The sequence below is a fragment of the Hirundo rustica genome, chromosome 9, assembly GCF_015227805.2.
Source record: "Hirundo rustica isolate bHirRus1 chromosome 9, bHirRus1.pri.v3, whole genome shotgun sequence".
Lineage (NCBI taxonomy): Eukaryota > Metazoa > Chordata > Aves > Passeriformes > Hirundinidae > Hirundo > Hirundo rustica.
The window spans coordinates 14,218,725-14,242,041 of NC_053458.1; the positions used below are offsets into that span (position 1 = coordinate 14,218,725).

The following is a 23,317-nucleotide window of genomic DNA, read 5'->3' on the forward strand; positions in this document are numbered from 1 at the left end:
GCTGTTTATTGAAAGGTCACTCCGGGGACGGGTGCCCGGGCTGTTTCCAGGATCTCCAGGAGAAGCGGCAGAGCGGAGCGGTCTCCCGGAGGGGACGGGGCTCGTCCCCGCTGCCCGAGCCAGCCGCGCCGGGCGGGGCCGTGCGGGGCTCAGGCCGGGCACGCCTGCTGCCGGCAGGAACACGCTGTGTGAGCCGAGACAGAGCTCACGACGTCCTCGGATTTCTGGTCCAGCCTAGGCTGCTCGTCGAGGCTGAGAGCGGAGTCTGAACGAGAAAGCAGAGCGGGGTTGGTTATACATCAGGGTATTCCTGTGCTAGTACCGCACGGTACTAACCTCACGGTTTTTCACAGAACCCCAGTCACACGTACTGGTCGTGCTGGGCACGGGGTCCCCAGACTCACCGGCTGGAACGCAGTGGAAGCCCACGGACACGGGAACAGTCTCGATTGCTGAACAGCCTTTTACACAGCGAAGGACTGGCTCCACAGAGAAGCATTTTGCTGCTGTCTTCTCAAATGAAACTGGCTTCTCACTTTTGACGAGTTTGCGCTGCAGCTTGCAAGCTAGAAAACGTGAACCCTCTTAAAGCGTGCACAAAGTTTAGATAAATAACTTTCTGGACTTAGCTTATAGAATTAGCAAACACTAAAACCAATGGATGAACAGTGTGACACAGGCTGGATGAAGCTAATCTGGTTGAAATGAATCGATTGTCAAAGGCTCAGGAGTTTTGTCAAAGGCTGTGAGAAAATGAGGCACGTGGGGCACAGTTACAAGGACAGAGGCTTGTGAGATGGGATCTAGGTGGGACATTGATGACCAAATTCGAAAAGATACATGTGAAAATCTTGGTCAGATGACACTCAACTTTATTTAAAATAAGACAGCACTTAATTTTGGAGCAGCAGTGGTTCCTAGATATCTAGATATCCTCTTGTGCACTGTGAGCAGCATCACACCTGCCTTGCCATGGCTGAGTGACTTAGTCCTTAAGTCTATGGTCCAGGTTTTCCTGGACCAGTCACCCCAGGGAAGCTTGATCTAAGAATACATTACAGAAAGGCCAACACGTTCCCAGAGGGTTGTGTTCCACACAAAGTGTGTAGTGCACCCTAATGTAAACACATTCCTGTTGTTTTTAGGTAGGACCTGGATGGCAAGAACAGTCAGTCATTCCCAGGCTGATGTTTTCAGATTGTGTTAATTTCAGCCTGAAGAAATTAAAACAAGTGTTTCCCACCTCAAATGCCCTCTAGTTTGATAGTCAGGGCTAGATATGATTATTTTTTTAAAATCTTAATTAAAAGCCTGGAAATAACAGGATGAAAATAAAGAATTAAACTATTAAAGATGACATAAAATTACAACAGTCAAATGACCTTTTCATACTAAGTTATCAACTTAAGGAGTTTTAAATTCCATGTGACTACACAATGCATAAGATGTTGATAAAAAAATCCCAACAAAACTAGAACTTGCAGTGAAGTACCAAACTTGGGAAAAAGAGATTTTTTTCTTCTTTTAGTCTGTGGCCATTAATCACAAAAATAGCAAAAGCCCCAAAATTACTGTGCTACAATTAATATAAACCATGTATTCATGTGATTAATTAATTAGTTGAAGGAATTGATATTAATATATGTTGGACTCTTAGTACCTCCAGCACAGGGGTCTTCTGAGATGATCCAAGAGTGACCAAAACTCACAGCATCTTTGGCTAAATATCCACTGGGCGTTTGATATTCTCTTTCAATCTCAGCATCATATTTTCCACAAATGCCACATGTTTTTCCAGCCATCCAGAAGGCAACTTGAATCTTTGTGGAAATACAGAAAGTTGCATGTAAATTCTTTTCTTCTAAAATGAAACCCACTTAAAGTAACTTAAAAATTACCTCAAGTCTATGCCCATCATAATATATTTTATCAATGCCATAATCTGGGGCTCTTAGTGCCAGTCCTTTCTTTTCACTGCTGATCAGCATGCTTGCAGCTGCAACAAAAAAGCAAAATGAGATATTTTCTAAAATGAAGTTACTGTTTTAGCGTCCACTGTGAACCTTTTGTTAAGTTCCTGGGAACGTAAAGCACACTCTAAAGGATCTCAAAAGAGATGGTGGGAAGAAAAAAGACTACTGCTCCCTGTCCTGGGGAAAGCTGAAGCCACTCACAGGGGTGGCTGTGACAGGGGTCATCTAAATGCTCATTCTGTGGGCCTCTGGAATCTGCAAAACACCCCACAGCCCTGCATTTTTTGGTGTGTGCAAAGATGCATGGGATCGGCATCTCTTTCTTTGCTCCTCTTTCTTGCCACCCACTAGAAAATCTTCCATGGAGGTATGTTAAAATCTCCTAACTGTGTCTCAGATTAGGATGATCTTTATCTTGTGAGGTGTTTGCAGGATCATGTCCTTTCCTTCTTCGAAAGATCAGGAAAGGTTAAACAAAATCTAAAGATCTTACCAGAATTAGATGTGTATGGAAGATCTTTTGGGGCTTGCACACCATTAATCTTCAACTGGATGAGTCCATTGGAAACGTACATGTCAACCTCACTTTAAATAAAGGAAATTAGTGTAAACAAATGCTTGTTCTTTGCCCTACTCATCTTATCATTTCCTGTTCTGGCAGAAGCATCACTGCAGGATGCTCATATCATTCTGGCATGAATCACCTCCTGCCCTTTAGGAGGAAGATTGAGGGGCCCAGGACAGCATGCCAGCAGCAGTGCTCCCAGTACAGCTTCCCCTGGCTGTACTGGTCTCTGAGTGCCTGCTCGCCACCAGGCTACAGGAGCCTTGCTGCAGAACAACCTAATTGCTATTATCTTCACATAAATTGAAGGTGCTTTACATTTCAAAGGAAGATCGGATTCCCTAGGGCAGTTCTCTTACAGCCTGAGCAATCTGTATATTGTACTATTTTCTTCAGAGCGGTGTTTGCCCTGATGAAGAAATATGAAGCTCACGCACATCAAAAGCACATCCATACAATTTTGTGAAACAATCAGGAATGATTCAGTGATGAGGAATGTCTTTTATCACAAAAGATACAGTCTATAAAACAAGCATCCTTGTGTTCTTCCATAAAACAGGTGCAGGGAATACTAGAGTCCCTCTGTTTCTCTAACATTATGGCATGGTTAGGCACACATTCTTTTTAGAAATAAATAATTGTAATGAAACCTTACAGATCAAAGTCTATTTATGTGCTTTGAAGAACACTCTCTACAACGATTTTAATATGCATAATCACATACAATTTAGGGGTGATTGCTCCAGGCTGAAACAAAGCGTGTCTTAAATTAATTTCAAATAGATTCGAACATTATGTGCCAACTAAGAGATGTCCTAAGAGAGTGCCTCTAATCTGGGAAAAGTAATGCTTTTTTTAGCTATGTCCACTTCTCAACAACCCTGCCATAATGAGTGTGGGTTCTAATTTGTTCTAATTATTAGCTTAGCGTAGAACCCAGACTAATGATTGCAATAGCTCCTTCTGGATTTATAGTTTATGTGTCTGCCTAATCATTAAGTACTAAAATGAGACGCTTAAATTCTATCAAATTAATGAAGAATTTGGGGCAGTAAAGACTTGAGGTTACTGTGAACCTCAGATATATTTCAGAAGCACTTTTAAAGAGGAAGTCCCAAATCCCACTGACACTCCTACACATCTTTCCATTGACATCATGCCAGCGCCAGTCTGCCCTACCAATTTGATCTTCATTTATAGCATATTCAGCTTGGCATCTATTTTTTATTAAGTTTCCAGTTACTTACTGGCTGGCTAGTCTGACATTTATTGCTGTAAGGTCAGCAGACTCTTCAAGTCTTTTCACCATCACCAGGAATTTAAGCTCTGGACTACAGTCCTGCGCCAAGACATGGTAGCAATTTGCAGGCATTGCATAGTTAAATTCAACTCCATTGAAGGTTGAAATTTTATTTTGGAAAACTGTACAATGACCTGAAAAAAAACCAAAACCAGTAAAAAGTAAGCATTGTACGATTTATATTAGACAGCTATTTTATTTTAGTTTTGCAATTAAAAGAAAAAAAAAATCTTCTGGTTCTGCATGTTCTGATGTAGAAGTGAATTAATTCTGTCAGACAAAATTTTAGATTTGTAGTAATTCACAAGTAAAACTTTGCCAGTCCCCAGGCAGCAGGACAACACCCCATGATTCAGTCATTTTGTGGGATGAATTCTGCTCACAGCTGGTGCTGATGCAACTCTTGGTTTGTGACATTTTGGCTTTTCTAACCTTCTTGTTGTCAAAAGAATTTCGCAATGGTTGGTAACAATTCACATATAATTAATACTAGAGAAAGTTCACTGAAATGCTGATAAACCAGGATTAGAAATTGTTTGATGCTGGGAAAGAAAAAATATCACACTAGACCTTTCTCTTTTTCACTGTGATGGCATTTTGTTGGAAATCCTACCAGCTCTGATTAGAAATAATTTTGCAACAATTGTGATTAATAAAGATTAATTTGGTGTTTACCAAAGAAATACCATAGAATGATAGAATGGCTCGGGTTGGAAGGAACCTTAAATGTCATCCGATCCCAATCCCCTTGCTGTGGACAGGGACACCTTATAAATATGCATGGTATGATATTATCCCACTGATTCCAAGCAAAATGTGACTCCTTATTGCAGGATTACATAAAGCTTTTAATTTTAAAACTTACCCTAAGTAAGTATAATGTGATTAGCTCTTAATGCAGCATTAATCAAACAATAATCCCTTCAAACTCAAAGTGCAGGATTTAAACTTAATGAGTATACTTTTGGAGCTGTTTCAGCTTCAACATAACAGTGCTAATCGAGCAGCACACCCCAAATCAGAGGTCACTTAGGTGTTCCTCTCACAAATTTTGTATTGTATTTTCTTCACCAAACAATTTTTGCAGTGGAGCTGAATGGATGCATTTGGGAGTGGATGTATTTGAAAGCACTATCTGGCATGGATCTGAATGTTTAATCTTCCTAGTATGTCTCCGCTTCTTAACATCTTTGCAGTCTCACAGATTTTCATACGGATGCTTTGTTTCTATCTGACATCCAACTGATTTTTAAGTGAATAAATAAAAAGAAAAAATTACCACAAAAGTGTAAATCATGTTTACAAAATTGACAATGTCAATCAAGATCTGTGCAGATAGTTATTTGCTGACCTTTAAGACTTTCAATGATTGAAAGTGTTGCTTGGGAAAAGACCTTCCAGTCAGAGGATGGTAATGTTGAGATCGCTGTAGCCGGGTGTGAAGGGACTGGCAAGGGGAGATTGATGGCTGTGTCGTAAATTGTGAGCTGAAAATCAGGCAGGAAACAAGCATGAATGGAAATGCAAAGTACAGGGTAGAAATAAGGTGGCATTTTTCTCTAATGTTCCAAGAGAATTGTGCTGACTGAAATGTAAATTAGCATCTAGATTTTGGTCAGAGTGAAAAAGAAATCAAGTCCTCTGTCTGCAGCATGAAATAGTTCTACAGTGTGACACATCTGCAACCTATGGAACAGCAGTGCTACAAATGAATTTGGATAGTCACCAATTTGCAGCTTTTTGGATAGCTGTTTATCATATTTGTTCTCAGGCTGAGCAGTTTGCTTACCTGAGATGAGCACCCTCTTTCTGCCCATACATCAAGTGCTGTTGTTTGGCTGTCTCAACAGCCTGCTTGTTCTGTCTTTTCCAGAGTGCAGGAAAACCTATCATCTTTCTAAAGGTTTTGGGAGGAGTACGCTTTTTAATAAGTTCTTTTTTAACATGCTATCAATCATGATGATTGTTTTCTAACCTGTTTCTTATTTCATATACTTGCATGCTACAAGAGAAAGACAAATAAGTTGGAAGATATTTTTATAGTAAAACCAACTGCATGAATAGAATGTCTTGTGGAGGCAGCTTCTTTATAGTTTTGTTTGTTTGTTTCTTTGTTTTAAATCAGCAGGTTAAAAAAAGCCCTTAATCATCCATTTCCTAGGTATTGACAGCTTCAGGATAAGAGTGGAAATCGTTACCTCTGGCAGCTTAAAGACAACATCACAGGTTCTTGGGGATGTCAGAGCCATAACCAAGGTTGCCTGGTGAGAGGGACCAAGCTGTTGCCTTTGGGAAAACCCAAGCACATAGGCAGCTCCTGGAAGAAATGAGTAAAACCTGAAGGGGGGGGGGGGGGAAAAAAAAAAAAAAAAAAAAAAGCGCAAGTGATTAAAATGGACTGTCTTTGAAAAAAAAGTTATTATTTGTTCACACTAAAATACCCCCACAAAGCAATATGCATTCTGTGTTAGCATCAGGATGTGTCTTGCATCAGGGTTTATTGATGTGTGATGTTGTATATGGAAGGAAGGGCAGGCAAATTTATACATTCAGACTTAAAAATACGTATCAATTACATAAGCTCCCAAATACTAACATGCTAAAAATATAAAATTAATATTTCACATTAATGTGTCAGTCCTGCAATGGTAACTTTAGGCAAGGATCCTTTGCCCACTAAGACCATCAACAAGCTGATGGAGGGATCTCTACAAATGAGTTTCCAAACAAGCTTGGGACTCAAAGAGAGAAATACAGAAAATATTCCTTTATAAAAAGGCATAGTCTCAGAGCAGAAAAAAAAGGTAAGTTCTGTGGCTTTGCTCCAGGATAGTCAATTGGATGGTTTCATCTCCAATAAGAGCAGATAACAGCTTTGGGTAATCCAATTGAATGTAGAAGTTACCCTCTTCAGTAGACTTTTAACCAAATCACCTGTATGCCTTTAATGTGAAAACTTGTGTTGTACGTGTATTTAGTTAACTGAGTTGCTGTACATGACTGTATTTTAGTAGCACTATGCCAAAAAAAATAGGCTTCAATGTGGATCTTTATGTTATTGCAGGCAAATGAATGGAGGGATACAATGGATGAATGTGACAGATACTTCATGAAAAGGGAGACACGTGAGCTGAATCCAGAATGTAGTTTTCTCACATTAAGTGCCATAAAACATTTGTTCTTTAATGTGCATAAGCCTTATAGGAAATATTTGTATCACCTGCTTTAGGAGCCAGAGGCAAGTGCCTGCATTAAGAAATTAAGTAAGATACTGATTTGTTCAGAGAACCAAGGTCAGGCTTCTGCTCTGAGCCTCCATGAATCAGGAAGCACGACGAGGCCAATCTCCTAATTCAGGCACTTTAAATTACAAGTCTGCAACAGATTAGGTGAATCCCATCATCCCAAGTGGTTTCTTGCAAATGAAAATGCAGCATGCTTTGAGGGAATGAATACAGAGAAAGCAAACATATGTAATCTGTTTTTATAATATCCTACTGATTAAGGGGAATTTTTCCAGCTTGGAAAATGCAGAACTAAACCTATAATTATTTTGAGCATTAACATATATTTTTTAAAAACTAAAATGAAACCTCACCATCCTGCAGTTGTTCGGATAATTGAAGGCACTTTTAACCACTCCAGCTTCATCTGCATAGCTGGATAAGCAGCAAATTGCCCTGTTGCAATCCGAGTAGCAATCTGGTAGTCCTGGCAATCTTTACCCCATTTAAGAGAACCCTAGTAGGGGGAAATAAATAAATTTTTCCTATAAAACATAGTAAGATCACTATGTTTCATTCATATTTGAGCTGATCGATATTTTAAACTTACTGATACTTTTCGGTAATTTATTACTGAAGCATCAGCACAGAGTTTCCATCTGCTTGGTCCTGTGATGCTTGAACCAAATATCTGTATTCTCCACCTCTTGTGTTGTCTATCAGTGTACAGGACAAGCTGCAATCCCGTTGGCTGCTTGTTTCTGTGGATGGCACGAAGAACTGCAGCCAGTATTGGTGGCTTGTTGTCTCCCAAGAATTTAGGCTTCAGTGAGGAGAGATGAAATAGAGACCAAAGACATAAACAAGGCATTAGAGTTATGATAGTAAAACCACTGGCATGACAAGTAAGACTGTGTCGGGAATTTTTTTGTAAAGATGTTTCAATGCAAGTAAAAGAAGTGTGGTACTGAATAAAGAACCAATACTACCCAGCTCAGCACTGCTCTCCTACCAAACTGCAGTTAAACTAATAGCTTTTTTGATAAAACTAGCTTGACCACCTGTTTAAAACCATGATAATTTGTATTACAGGGGGATCTGTTCAGGGCAGCCCAAAGTGTGGTGCTTGCATGAGGAGCAGCACGTGGCCCTGTTCAATGCTGGACCCTTGTGCCCAGCGGCAGCACCTGTCTGACTGAGTGTCCTACCTGAGCTGTGGGAAGAGTCCCCACCTGGCCAGGGGACAGCTGCAGGTCGAATTTGCTGGGGGGCAGAAGGTCCTCCCTGTGCTGCCAGATCCGAGTGACAGAGACACACAAAAGGAATGGGTGAGACTCAGCTGGAGAGGGCTTAGTGGGAAATGGGGAAAGAGCAAGGCTGTGCTGAGAAAGAGTTCAGGGAAGTAGTTATGTGGTGAGAAGATGAACAAGAGAGATGAATTTAAGCTGCATGGGAATGGTGGGGAAGAAGGTTGATCCGGTTGCCTTCTTTCCACAAGCTACTTGCACTAACATCTGGGAGCTGCTGCTGCAGAAGGGATGCCTCAGTAAAGTAAGGGTTATTATTTTGCAGGCATGTAGGTCATTTCCTGAAATGTGTGAAATTTTTCTTTGTTGAAATCTGCTCCAGATTCCCTCAGTTCTAATAGAAGGACCAGGTACCAATAACTGTGTACCGTGCAGACACTCCTGAATAAACAGCTGGACTGCTCTCAGAGTTGGAGCCTTGCTGCAAACCCAAGGTTTTTTCAAAAGCCTGTTGCTGTTCTGCTAAATGAGCAGAAGGGCTCTGCAGTAAGGACCTAATGAGCAAAAAAGTGGCAGAGTCAACTCCTAAACTTTTACAGAAAGATACGCAATGAAAAAATCCCTGAAACCACTTTCTGATCCAGCAGGTCAGCACTTCTAAAGTGTTCTGATTTTTGTAGTGAATTATTTACCGAGCAAGACAAATTTCAACATATACAGCAATACATTCCAGTTTCATTTAAAAAAATAGCCTGTAGTAAATGAATATTAATTTACATTCAATGACTATCCAAAGTGCTCACTTTTATGAAATAAGAAGCAGTTCAATTTCTTTCAATATACCTAAATCACCACATTTTTTCTATTCTGTTATAAATATAAAACTGGAAATGCAAAGTAAATGTTTGGACACTCACCTGAGATATGGCTCTAGAGATGTCTTCATCACTAGCTGAGGAAGAAGAAGAGCTGATGCTGATGTTCAGGATTTCCCCTCCTGTGTCCTGCAAAAACAAAGAATCACCTTGAAGCAGGTGCCTACGACTGGAAGTTGTTGCAGAATTAATTTATCATATTTTTACTCTCAGAGGACTAGGATCTAACTGCAGCAAAGACAGCAAGACTAGTTGTACACCCTGCTCCCAGTAAATATGCAGTAAATGTACCTGTTCATCCACTGGCTTAAACAAAACATGGTAAACAGGTGGGTTTGCCTGCGAAAATAGACAGTATGTAAGAAGACCTCAGAGAAAATAAAGAACTAGCTTTGGCAAATGCATTAAAAATTCAGTTCTGAGTATTGGGGCGGGGGGGGAAGAACAAAAAAAATTAATTTTTCAAAGCATTTTACAGTGAAAAAATTGAAATGTCAAAATTCTGATCTGAAATGCCTCAGAGAACCAGGGTTCCTCTTTCTTTGGTCCATGCTCGATGAGCGCAATTGTCTGATGTACAAAACCAGTCACTATAAGAAATAGAAAAAACTCCATCCAGAGTGAACTACCTGTTGGTTGGAATATTCACTGTCCCCGCTGCAGTGTCTATCGCCAGAGTGGTCTTCTTGGCTGCTGCTGCTGCTGCATGCGTTGCTGCTAGCAGAGCTCCCACTGCTGCTCCTGCTGCTGCTCTTGCTGCCACGCTTCTCCCCAAATTGCCTTATTTCATCTTTGCTGTGATGATTTCCAGGCTCTCTGCCATCAGCAGAGGAAGCAGCAGAAGAGGAGGATGACCTGGAGAGGTGGGGTGTGCTGGACTCTGCCCAGAGGCCGGTATCTGCAGTCTCGTACTCTCGGTTAATCCGTTTTGTGCGGCGCCGTGTTTTATTTGCAGCCTCCAAAAACAGTTGAAAGCATTGTGAATTTATAGCTTGTTCTGTAACATTTCCCTGGCTGTCAGACAAGATGCTCACTCACCACAGGATTCCAAGGAAATAGAACTTCCTGTCCCCACACACTCTGGAAGCTGTACCAGAACTCTCTCAGGCCCATTCCTCCCAGCCCAGTTCTTTGCTTTCCCATGCCAGTTTTCCACAATGGAAACCCTTGGCTTCATTATAGGAAATATTTCCCTCTCTGATGTCAAAGTCTCTTACCATGAATACATTTTCAATGCCTAGGATCTTCTTCAGTTTAGCTCGAATGTCCTCGTACGGAGATGCCTCTCCCTCTTCCTTTGACCCTGAGCTTGATACCTCAATTATTTTCGAAGCTGCTTTGGATCCTGCTTGAACCTCCAGCTGTATTTTGTCAATATCATCATCTGTATGAACTAAAGGCAAAAGCATTCCAGGGTTGTGCTGCTTGAACATTTTTTACAGTGATTGACAGAAAAACTTGTTATTATGACCGTACCTGGCTTTAAAATTATTTTGGCTTCAAATTCTCCAAATAATTTGTGCAGATAGGTGTTTCTTAAGAAAGCAGGATTTTGTGATTTTAGGCTGAGACAAGTAGAACATCCCAAACTTTCAAATTTTTTACAGAACCTGCGTGCGTAAAATCTTCTTCCTGCACTGTTGCCATGTGCCTCTTCTGAACCTTGCTGGTATCCCTTGGATATCACATTAGGCATGCTGCTTTGCTGCATTAAACAAAAATATGGCAGATAAAGTAATTTTCCATAAGAAAAAAAAAAATTGTCCCAGCTCTTTAAATAATTCCTCCAGTTAATGAAGAGAATGATGCTTAAAGAAGGAAGTAATACTTAGAATTAGAGGTCCAAGGACTGGAAAACATGGCGTTTCTTGCAAAATGCTCTGTGGAAGAGCACAGCTCTCCTGCCCACCCTTTCTCAGGCAGTGCTTCACAAACACTCTTCCCAATGAGAACCTGCAGGGCTCTTTGGAGGGACAGTCCCTCTGCACCCATTCAGGTTTCTAGCCCTCCTGCTGAAAGCCAGCACGTCCTTCCCACGCCACCCTCAGAAGCTGAAGAGCGCATGAAAGAATGTGCTTCTGCAATCCACTCAAGATTTTCTCAGAATTCGGGAAGAAAAATCTGTTTCCTGTCCAAGAACCATATTTTTCTCATTATTCTGATTCAGAAACAAATGAGATACTGTACAAAGGATGTGAATTTCAGACACCCTCCCATGCCTGTAAAGAAATAGGACGGCATGTTGTCAAAGCAGCCGTGCCTGCATGCAATGAAGAAAGTGAGGGGACTGTGAAGGATCATGTCATGAACCCATTGGGTTTTAGGCTTGGTATGGGAAATATCAGACCCCTGTTGAATTTCACCATTCCTGTGTTTGTGCCCAGCCCTTCTGAGGAGCTCTCTGTTCTCTGCTTGTCTGCAGTACAGGTGCCAAGAGGCTTCCTTACCTTCCAGCTACTAGGCTTTGAAGATCCTTCTGTTGGCTGCAGTAGCTGGTCAGAGATACTCGGTATTTCTCCTTTGGGGAAAATCTGGGATTTCTTTTCAGAATCTGCTTCTTCCATGTTCCTTGAAATAGCATAAACTTCACTCCTGTGGAGGTGATAAATGGCACACAAGTAACACCTTCTGATTTCACTCTACCCATCTTTGCTGGTGCAAAAAAGACAGTACTAATCTTTATGTGGCTGCCAAGGTATGGCAGACCTTCACGAGTAGTTGTATACTTGTGATTTTATAATGGGGAACTCACAATCAGTAACAGAGCAAGCAAAATGAAAAAAAGCTCTTCTGTACCTCACAGCCGCGAGCTCAACCTCTCGATGGCAGGGAAGGGTTTCAATCTTCAAATTTTTCTCTTTCATATTTATCCTGGCATCAAATTTCATTGTAGTGTTGGCATTGAACTCTGCATGAAATTCAAAACCACTCTGAATGTACTGTGTATTAATCCCCATCATTGCAATCATATGAAAATAGGCTCTGAAAGAGTGGAAATAAAACCAGGCATAATTATATATTAATATGCAAAATTTTAACTTTGAAATGCAAAATTACATTTTCATGCTGTTCTTTTTATTGTAAGACCTGCTACTGGTTGATGAAGAGATTTCTCACAACAGGATAAGAAAAAAGGTAAAATGCTGCTGGAAAAGGTGAAGTGATTTGTCTGAAAAACAAAGCTGACCTGGAGCTTCTGACTGCATTGTCACTGGTACATTGCTTGAGGACAAGCTAACTCCAGAAACTCGTAGCTTCAGATTCTGCCTATTTTTTTAATATTATCACTACTATTATTATCATCATCACTGTTACCATGATCATTATTAGTACTGCTGCTTTTGCATTTCCCTTTACCGCCTGAAATCCTTCTGGCTTATGCCAGGTGATGATGTGATTCTACGCTGAGATTGTAAAAACTTGATACCTAAGATAACGCATTTTCACATCTCAGTATCTTTAGTCATTGAACAGGTACAAATGTAAGCATTTTTAGCAATGGCAGAACAGCACAGTATCCTGTGGGATACCATGCACATTGCTGGATTTGCAGGGTTGTAAAGTATCAGGAGGTTGCAATGCTTTCTCACAACTTTGATGTTCTAGACTAGCACATTTGTCCAAAATCTGGGACAAGTAAAATCCCTATATAACTATGAGCCCCCACATATCTATGTCAAGTGTAACTACAACTGTAACTATAAATACTTGTGTGTGTATGTGAAAACATATGTAATTTTTACTTTGGCCTGATGTCAGCATGAATATCCATCTTGGTTTCCCACAGCTGTGATGGTCTAAAATTGTCAGATACTGGTGGTGATACCTTTACATCCACTGAAAGAGACAGACAGAAATTATAAGAACAGAGAAACAATAAATCCTGGGGATAAAATACTTTCAATAATAATAGTAGTTAATGCAAGTGTGGTACTTTTACATTTTGAAATATTTTACGTGGTTATTTAAAAGTTGCTAATCAAAGTCAGCAATACAAATATGTCTCAGGTGAAATATCCTAATTACTTCTCAAACCCTTTGGAGGCAGCTGGTCACTAAGGTTTTGACATTACTGGGGTCGAAAGGTTTTTTCAAGATGATAGAGGGATTTCATTTCAGCAGAGGGACTGGACCCTCAGTAATTGTGGGGAAGCTGCTCAGTTTGGCACCCCAAGCTCACCGTCGGCCGCAGCCTGGGCCACCGTGGCCCCGCACAGCCCGAGCTCCAGCGGCAGGCCAGCGATGGTGGGGACAATGTGCCGCATCTCACCCACCATCGCTGGCAGGGTCCATCGGCCTGAAATGCCTTTCTGGACCTCTTCCACCACTTTTTTCACCACTGGCTGCCAGTCTGATGATCCAGTTAGACTCTGGAAATAGAGAAATAGGTTAGGTAAATAGGTATGAGGATACACAGAAGAGAAATTATTCAGTATTGCAGACAAAAAGTCAACAGCCTTGTCAGTACCATCATCGTCTGCTGAATGGCATCTTTGTCAATGTCAACAAAGGCAATCTCTTGACCCAATACTTTGATGTAAGCAGATACCAGGGGGTCTTCAGGTGGCAGTTCTTTCCATCCCAGAAGCTGTGGTGTTAAGGAGAGATGGGGAGAAAGGGAAGAAGCAGAAAATGTCACTTAAAATGGAGCAGTGTATTAACAAAGAGTAGATCCTATCTGAAGGAGGAGAAGTGCGGTTCCTTAGCCCGACAAACATATTAGAGGTCTGAACCAATGTGGCCTGTCTTACATTGCACAGCTGATTTCAGAGAGAGTTTCCCCATGTAAGGGTGAGGTTAAGGGCTTGGTAATTGCTGCTGCTGTAAGTAGTAGGTGACACCCAAGGACTCATGAAGGAAAAACCTTATTCAATTATCATTTTAAAAGAGAAGAACAATCACTTAGTGTTGTTCTAACATACACTTTAAAACATTTTGGCTCGCAGCAGCATCCTCATCTTTTGTGCTATACATTGGGAGCCGACACACGTTAAGTGAAAAGGTGGCATCTGTTGAAGAGTAAGTACAATGTAAGTACAGCTTTCCATGACTAAACAGGATGACAGATTCCTTTCTTCCAGAAACATCAAAGGGAGGGCTCGCTGGGTGGGTGACGCAGCCCTGGTGCTGGCTGGAGCTGTCTGCTGCAGACAGGTCAGAAGGGTGCCCAAACGTACCGATTTACCCAGCTCCTTCAGGGTCTTGTACGTGTCATACTCGGCAAAGGGAATGTTCTGCTTCCTCAGAAGTTTGGTTAGGCTTTGTGACCGGAGAGCCGCCTGTAGGAAAGAGTCAGGCATCACAGCCCAGGTACAGGAGAGTCAGGAAAGCTCTTGTGCCTGGTATTAACTCACCGGGGCCGCACGAAATACTTGTTCCGTGAAGGCACTGTGGTATAAGGACATGCCTGCCTGGTGGATGGCTGCAGGCTATGGCTGCAGATGCTGAGGACGTGCTCAGCCAGCCGGCCTTAAATTAGTCAGCAGGGATAATTTTAGGGTAGTGCAGAAGTGAGCCCAGGCTGCAAAGCCTGCCCAAGAAGCTGTGTGAATTCCTGCATGCTGTTACATGGAGCTTTGTGCTGCCCTGGCTGTACTGCTGGCTGAAATGTAATTTCCCTGTGCTTATGCAAAATGCCCTGGATCCCACATGAGTTTAGGTGGGCAGATGGATATTCTGCTGTGTAAGCTTTCTTCTGCTCCTAGACTTACATGACTGTTCTGGCTGTGTTCATTGATGAATGTATGTGTCAAGAAGCCCAAATAAAAGAAGAAGCCTAAGCAAAATCATAATCATTATCTAAATTTTCCCTTCCCCATCCGCCCTCACAGCCAGAAATGGAGTTAAACACTACATCACAGTCCAAAAGCCGCTGCCTTAATGCAATACTTACTTCAATAATATCCGTTGCAGTGTCTGCATAATATCCTCTTACTTTTGTGATTATATCAGATGGAAACATGGTGCTGGGGCTGTTCATTAGATAGACCCTCCAAATGGCACCAGCCTGATACTGAGCTGTCACAGGAATAGAAAGCAGCAGAAATTAGGGTCTCCAGGGTGTCTGGTGCACATAAGCAGCCTCAGGTACATGCTGTAGTAGATCCCAAGGGTTTCTGTCAGGATTCAGTCCCACAGGTCCTCAAGTTTGCAGCCTCAAGAGGAGGACTTAATTCAAGGCACAGGCAACACAACCCCAGGGACTGAAGAAGAAGGCTGAAATCCATGTGCAAGTGCTACTTTCCCCGGCAGATACCAGAGGTTTGTGGAATAGTCTCAGGCAATTTTGCGCGTTTGGAGGTTCTTCTGCTTTTTCGATTTCAAGAGTGCACTAAACTCACAGTTTGTGATTGGATTTTGGATGAAAATCACAGAACACAATAGAGTCACTTGGCTACCTAAGCTGAGGAAGTGCACAGGGCAGCTGGTACTCACAGGAATAGTGGCTGAACTGGATGACCTTGCTGTAGCGATAGCTCAGCCTGTCAAGTCTGGGGCCCAGGAGTTTAATGGCAATGTTGCAAGCAGCAGATCTGAGTAATAGAATTAAAATTGCATGAAGAGAGTCGACTGTGACCAAATTCTTAGAAAACTGCAATAAAATAATCTGTTTTCTACTAAAAATGTACTCCATCCTCTACTTACAGCTTATAGAGCTGTGGGATCCTGCCTGCTGCCAGAGTCTTCATGTGTGAATATGCAAAACTGGCTACTTGCAGGCTGGGCTCTGTCAGCAGCGAGCTGGCCAGAGCTGATACTGTTGGAAGAGCAGGCTTTGTTTCAAAGAGAACAACACAAGCCACCATCCGGACATTCGGAGCGAGCGTGCTGTCCATAAAGACCTGGAGGGTGATCTCCCTTACCTACAGGAGGAAGACAGAACCTCTGAGCAGCCCATAACTTGCCAGTGAGCAGCGTTTCCAGAACAGTGCATGTGTGCTCTGCAGTGGATGGAGAACAGAACCCTGAACAAGAGATATGAGCACGGGACCTGTCACTGAAAATGAAGATATTGCTGGGTGCACAGTGAACAGGGCTGGGAGAAACAGCCATTAGGCTGAGCATTACAGTGACTAAAGCAAACTCTTTCCCAGGATATCAGCAAGGATGGGATGATGTCAGGAGTTTGCAGCATGAGCAAGAGGAAGACCAGTAACTGAGAAGCCTGTCCAGAGTTGTTAACGTTACCTGATGGTTTTATTATTCCCGAGTCACTAAGCAAACCCAACCCATCCCCTTTAAGATATTTGCTTAAATAATAATTCAGTTACTTTTGCTGGGTCTTTTCTTGCAATTTTCCTTAAGGCCAACACAGCATCAGCATGAATTCTGTTTGGTAATGAAGCTGCAGCTGAGGAAAATGTTGGCAAAAACTTCAGGATGCATTTGATACTGGCTGGCTCTCCTGCATTGCCCATGGCTTTCAGGGCCAAGGACATGTCTTTGGCATCACCTTTGCTGGTAGCTTCAGTAGCAAGGTCGTGGAGTGGCTGAAAATGGAGCAGACACTGTTAATCTTACCAGGTAATGATCTTGTAATAATGCATAAAAATGTGCATTGCCACAGCAAGGAAAGCAATTACTGCTGCAAATCCCAGAGCTGAGCTGGTCAGACTTTTCTCCCAGGAAAAATCTCACCATCATTATCAAGATGCTAAACACGGACCATACAAATAAACTTGGTTTTCTCCTTGCAGTGTGTTGTAATTTATCTTGAACTGTGCCTGAGCCTGAGTGTAGGAGACAATCCCAGGTGGGTGCCTGCACCAAAGAGTCTGCTGCAATTTCAAAGGCAGTGCTGAGCTGATGCCAACTTCAGTCATTCCCAGGGCCACCTCTGCCAGCCCTGCCAAATTGCACTTCCATATTTTTCACTTCCTACGATAATTTCGAGTTTACTTGAACAGTTTTGTTGTTCTGAGAGGTGGAAATTACCATTCTGATGGCTTGGCTTTATTTCAGTTCTTTCTGGAAAATTGAAACACAAATCAAACACCAGCAAGACCTTCTCAGTGCTGTGGTCCTGCTGAGCAAGGAGCTGGAGCTGCACAGTCCAAGGACAATGTCCTGGGTATTTCTGACAGTGAATTGCAGTTGTGTGGCAGGCCTTCCTTGGAAGCCCTAACCTATGAGCCCTACCTAGAGCTTTGTTCATAGTCACACTTTACTGCCTTTTAAATACATCTTTTAAGTACATGCTACCTAATGTAAAAGTAGAATTATAATTATTTTGCTTTAATCCAAGTTTTGTCACAATTTAACTCTGTTTCAGGCTGGTTACAGGATCCATTATCCCCATGGGCTTGCAGTACTACATTTGAAATTCTGAACTTTTACAACCTGACCTTTCAAAGGCATCAGTTCAGTGTTTCATTCTGTCTCTGCATCGCTGAATGAGGCCTGCAAATAGTGAGTTACCAAATTGCTAGTATTGTGAGAGTTAAATTAAAAACGCTTTTAAATTTTTTTCATGTTTTATGAATAAGAAATGAGAGCCACATACCTGAAGAAGTTCATTTGGACATAGTAAAGCCTGAGCACAGTATTTATTCACCATGCTACCATATCCTAGGTAAACAATTATCCTATGCATCAGTACTTTCTGGATTTGGGGACAGGTCAGGAAAGTCTGCAGAAGGAAGAAGTAACATTTTTTACTGTTTCTAGTAGTTAGAGCTGTATTTATCAATAAATGCATTTGAGAAACAAATAAAATTGATTTGTGCTGTTTCTAAATAATTTCAGGGGTTGAATCAAATGCTAGACATTTAGCTAAAAGAAAATTAAGTAGGTCTGCCCCAGTTATGTTTCTTGAATTTGTCTTTTTTCTTTTTAACTTCTGATTTGGCAAAAAGAATCAATAGCAGTTTTCTTACCATTTGTGTGGTTTATTATAAAATATAATTGCAAACTTTTGGCAATGAGTGTTTGGGTACATTTTCGGAACCATTTCCCATTTTTATTAAGACCCTACATTTTACAAAAATAGATGGAAATATGTTGCATCTTTCTCTTATAATCCTATGGATTCACCTTTAAAAAGGAGTGAGAGGGGAAAACAGACGGAAGAATGATCTGTACTCACGGAGGCAATTTCCAGGGTTTTCTTGTTTGGTGTAACAAAATGGAAGGCAAGAGGGAGAGTCACTGCTGCTTCCCAGATGTTCAGCTTCTCGTCATGGATTTTTTGCTTCAGGAATCTGAACGTGTCGGTAGCTCCAGCAGCACAGATGGCGCTCAGGAACCAGGGCCTGCCAGGAAAAGGAGGAATCATCATCCTCATTGCCCGGCGTGCCTCTGATCAGAAACCCTGGCTGAAGGCCACAGCTACCTGTAGGGGAGTTCATTGATGAACTGCAGCCACAAAGACTCGATTTGATCGAGGGTTGCTACACGGAAAAGCTGGACCATTTGTAAGAACTTGGCTGAAGCTTCTTTAGTGGCCCCTTTCTCGTTATTCTGAACTAATTGCCGCAGCGTCTCTGTTAACTGTGGGAAAAAGAGACAGTTAGAAGGCTCCTTGTCAAAAGTGATTACGTGATGACCTGTTAACCTTATAAATAGTGAAGTTGTGTGAAAATAAGCCTCTAATACCTGTAAATCTGGATTTTTAATCCTGATTAGAGGAATTGGCATCTGGAGTAGCTCTCCTGAGAAATGATAACGAAGACTCCCCTGTTTTTGCAGCTGAGATGTTGGTGCACTGATAGGAGGCCTTTTAACACCGACCAAAGACAGCTCTTGTCTTCAAGAGAAAGAGGGAAATGCATCAGTAGACAGTAACCACACTGTGCCTGGAGGACTTGCGCAGCATTGGAACAGACTGAGGGGCACCCAGCGGGACTGCAAATGGAGCGTGCATTTATTGCTCAGGATTATCTGGAAAAGTCATATGGCTGCAAAAGCCTTTGTGAGAGTTTGCCAAAGTCTCTGAGAAGTTGGACGCATGTTTTGGGTGGCATAATCAGTTGGGCACAGGCCACCTGAAACATCCTGGGCATCCTGGGCTAGGCATCTCAAGGGCTGTAGGGTGTTTTGGCCCTTGGCAGCCACAGTCCAGATGCTTCTTGTTATCTCACAAATCAACAGGAAATATATAAACAGTTTTAGGCATGTCCTCCTGGCTACAGTAATGTAAGGACATGCTCAGCGCCTACCTTGCCTCCATGACTGCTGCCCCGTTAGGTTCATTGAAAGGAGAGATCTGGTACACCTGGTCCGACATGGCGGATGTCAACGATGCCCCGCTGTCGTCATACTTCATCTTGTAAGTGAACGTCACCGTGCCCTTAATGTTTCTGGCTTTCTAGAAGTGCAAAGAGACCCACTCAGGAACAGGAATGGGCTGGCCAGCCCAGAGCAGCCAAACTCCCCAGGAGCATCAGTGCGATGCGGGCGCCGAGCAGCGGCTCACGCCCCAGCAGGGCAGCTGCTCGTACCAGGGGACAGGTAGGGCAGGGTCGGACGTATGCCATCCCCAGGTTCTTCACTGCTTTATCCTGGCAGTCTGTCAGGTCCTTGCTTTTGGAAATGGTGGCACGGTTATTCTTGCTGTCGTCCTGGATAACGTATCTGGTTTGGCAGATGCCTTCAATCCCAGCCTGCAAGTATTGGTTAAACACAGTGAACGTCCTGCTTGAAACAGCAATAGAAAGGTCAGAGAAAACAGTCTGGGAAGTACAACTTGCTCTTTAATGCTAAAATAAGAATAAAAGTAAAATCAGAATGGAAAAAACAAACCTCCTGTAGCTCATACACGTTTTGTGACTTTTTGATGGTTATCTGCAGCATGTTCAGAATTCCTCTCGCTAGGTTAGTGCACAGAATGGGACAGTCCTCAGGGGCAAAGATACTTCCAACCCTTCCTTCAGTGTATTCAAACTTAAAGGGCTGGCTGAGACAGGAAGCAATGGTTTCTGAGAGCCTCGAAGACGGAATGAAGGGGTCAGTGGGCCAGAAGCCATTGAGTTCCTCCAGCTTTGGTGATCGAATCTGTGAACAAAAACAGGAAGACAATCATACTGTTCCCATCAGTTTGAAATAGTGCTATAATACAGAAACTGGACACTTCTTATCCATGGCAAGAGAAAAGTCACTTGTCCGACATTGCAGGAAACCCTTTCCAACTCGGACTTCTGTGCTCAGCCTAGGAAGCATCCTTGAAAATGCAAACCTCCTTGAAGGATTTCTGCCAGAAAAATAAGCTTATGTAAGCAGAATTCAGAAGTTCAGCAAGTCTGATGAAGCTTGTAGGGCGAGTGAAATACCAGGTACCAACAATCAGTACAGACAGGATACTCACTCCTTTCCCACAGATGACAAGTGAGATCTCCCTTCAGTCTGCAAGGCAGCCAAGCCATTTTCACCCAAGCTGCCTGCCTGAATACACAGGGATTATTCTGGCTGCTGCTCCAGGTCCACACATCCCCAAGCACCAAAGGCACAGCGCAACTGATGGGGGAGCAGAGATGACCGCAGGAGCTCACACCTTTGGAAGTGGCTGACATCCCTCTGAGCTCCTCCAGTTGTAAAGCTTGTGTACAAGTCCTTGACTGCTACCTAGTGGGAAGTGTGTTCCTGCATGCACAGATCTATCTAGTCCCATACTTACACACCTCCCACCCTTGTGCATAAAAGTATATGTTCCTGCATAGAGGGAAAAGGTGTGGGCTCAGTGCTCTGTTTTATTTTAGGCATTTATAATCAATGCTGCAAGGGTAGCTTGCCTCTTGTCACATTTTCTCAAATTAAATCCTCTTCAAGGTTGTTGTCTGCAGCTGCTGACATTGTAGCAACTCCAGTGAGGTTACACAGAGCCTGCCATTGCAGCAGTGTGTAAAGTTTGACAATAGGTATTCCTTCATGCTGTTTCATTAGTATATGTGTAGGACTTACATGTGAGAAAACTTCTAGGGTGAGTGCTAAGGACAACTCTTACAGCTTTTTCCCTATGTGCTGTCTTCTCAATCCCTAGTCTGTGGTCTTTTGTGCCATGGCGGTATTCTGAGCTGTTTGGGTTTATCTTTTTGCTGAGTAATAGTGCTTCCAGATCTGATATCATTATGATAAACACAGGCTTTACCATTAGAATTCTTCACATTTGAATTAACGCCTGTGTGAAGAATATCAAAAGGGGGATAATGGAGACAGTTAGGTCTTTCTCATGTGATATCTGAATTCCAGCAATGAGCTTTTTAAAGCTAAGGACCAGGTTAAAAAACATGGATATTTCATTCTAGAATGCTCATGTTCATACTCAAGCTCAGTGTTACCGTAGTAGAACTATGTTAAGGACATTTCTTTAAAGCAGCTGCCAACCATATTTTTGTATGGAGGTGAACGTAAGGTAGCTTTAGTCAGGGGGGCTCAGATACTGATGGCAGCAGAGCTGGAGCAGCTCCAGCTCCTTCCTGCAGAGGAGCAGGCTGTGAGTGAGCCTGTGGTGCTCTCTGTAGGTCTCTGCCGGTAACCCAAAGCATTCCGGATGCAGCTGCAGACCCTTCAGGAGCGCCCTCGGTGTACAGGGTGCAGAGCTCAGTGCCCATGCCCACACCTCTGCCCTCGCTGGGGAATCATCAGTGCCCGAGGGAAACCACTTGGACTGGCACCAGGCTTGGGGGGTTCTCAGCACTGGGTAGGGCCCATAGCTTTTGTGTGAGCTCTACCTCTTGTCACTTATTTTGCCAGCCTGAAGGTACGAACGAGGCTTCTTTAAGTGCACGGCACCGGTGGCTGGGCGGGTTCCTATGGCCGTGGTGGTTTACCTGCAGAAGGTGGTCGCTGGGAGACACACGGCTGATCTCCACCTTGCTGGCCAGCCTCACCCCTGCCGTGGCCAGGCTTCTGTCAGGGAGCCCATGCACAATGATGGTCTCATAGCTATACAGGTAGGTCTTGCCCATATGAAAAACAGGCTCTGTTAGGAAAAGAACAGAACAGAAACACCTCCTTGGCTATGACTACTGTGATGTTACTGGAACCAGCCCAGCAAAGAAAGATGAAGCCGCCACTGTCAAAAAACAGGTGCAAGCAGTGGCCAAGGCAAGGCTGTAAGGGAAGGCAGCAAGGGAAGGCGGCAAGGGAACTGCTGGCTGGCAGGGGAGCTACTTACCAAGGTCCTGTTTCTGGCCCTCTGTGAGGAAGGAAAGAGAAGTACTCATGAAAAAAGACCATTTCTGTAGATGCTTTCATGTATTGTTCATTAAGTCAGCATGCTAATGGCTGGCAAACCACCAGTAATGGGGCTCACCCCACACCCCCAGGAGACCAAGCCCATGCCAGCCCTGCTCACTAGCTGCTGCTTGCTTGGCTTTTCTCCTGCTGCTGAGCTTAGCACAGAAATCTAACAGTTTACAGCTGAAGCTATAAAAGGGCTTCAGCAATTGAAGCTGTAAATATCCCTGAAATGCCCCAAGGAGATGCAATTTGCTCAGGATCACGGCGGCTGTCACAGCTTGGCAGTGATGGTGAAGCTTCAACTTACCCACGAGGGCGAACACCAGGGCCAGGATGAGTCCCTTCATGCTAAAAGTGACTGAAGTCCACAGGGGGAAACCTGTGGCTTTTATAGAAGAATTATTAACGGGCACAGTGAATTTTGTTGAGTTATCAACTTCTTATCAAACCACCCAGCAAACCCTTTGAGGCAGAGGGGGTTGGGGTCAGGGCAATGGATATTTTTGCTGAACCAAATCCATCACAAATTCTGTTGTTCTCACTTCACCAACTGAATGTCTTGAAAGTACCACAAGAAACAATTACTTAAAAGTATTAAAACACAGTTAAAGCCAAAATTTATCATTATGTAAGTAAAACTACTAATTATCCTTACTCCCTGAAAGCACCCGGTGGTATTGCAGACTGTGCTGACTTTGTGCAGGTTATCCTGACCTGACCATAAGACACACCGCTTATCTAAGCCATAGTGCCCCAGCAGGATTGTGCAAAGCCCTGGGCAGCCCTCCTGTGACCCCGTGCCCACCCCTGCCCTGCCGTGAGTGGGACAGGCTGTCAGCACAGGGACGTCACCCAGGAGCACAAACCTCCCGTCATCGTCACGGGGCCATGGCAAACACCGCTGATGTCCGTGCTTCCCTCGCCTGCCTTCTCTTCCAGGGCTGATTCTCCAGCCCC

The 23,317-nt window shown here is 43.1% G+C and overlaps 1 protein-coding gene across 1 annotated transcript; it reads right to left on the reverse strand.

Moving 5' to 3' along the window:
• Window positions 1-149: 149 nt before the first annotated feature.
• Window positions 150-22,707, reverse strand: LOC120756560 (vitellogenin-2-like). The gene is made up of 35 exons (XM_058421755.1): window positions 22,668-22,707; window positions 22,296-22,316; window positions 21,949-22,100; window positions 19,925-20,176; window positions 19,624-19,785; window positions 19,342-19,490; window positions 18,779-18,929; window positions 18,516-18,673; window positions 18,270-18,435; window positions 17,688-17,813; window positions 16,456-16,674; window positions 15,830-16,047; window positions 15,620-15,717; window positions 15,078-15,202; window positions 14,362-14,463; window positions 13,653-13,772; window positions 13,365-13,554; window positions 12,928-13,021; window positions 11,981-12,166; window positions 11,632-11,776; window positions 10,661-10,889; window positions 10,402-10,577; window positions 9,814-10,140; window positions 9,476-9,523; window positions 9,227-9,313; window positions 7,673-7,885; window positions 7,437-7,579; window positions 6,037-6,175; window positions 5,190-5,325; window positions 3,786-3,972; window positions 2,449-2,558; window positions 1,899-1,996; window positions 1,661-1,820; window positions 405-566; window positions 150-265 (listed from the first exon to the last, which is right to left on the reverse strand). Exons 1-35 carry the CDS (start codon window positions 22,705-22,707, stop codon window positions 150-152), a joined length of 5,205 nt encoding a protein of 1,734 aa, XP_058277738.1.
• Between the last annotated feature and the right edge of the window lie 610 nt (window positions 22,708-23,317).

Coding starts and splice junctions, on each gene's coding strand:
- LOC120756560 (XM_058421755.1), bottom strand. CDS start 22,707: ATGAAGGGACTCATCCTGGCCCTGGTGTTCGCCCTCGTGG. Junction 15,203..15,619: donor CCAGTTCAGCCACTATTCCT/GTGAGTACCAGC, acceptor TTCCTGTGACAG/CTCAGTATCAGGCTGGTGCC. Junction 1,997..2,448: donor TGGTAAGATCTTTAGATTTT/GTTTAACCTTTC, acceptor TTTTTGTTGCAG/CTGCAAGCATGCTGATCAGC.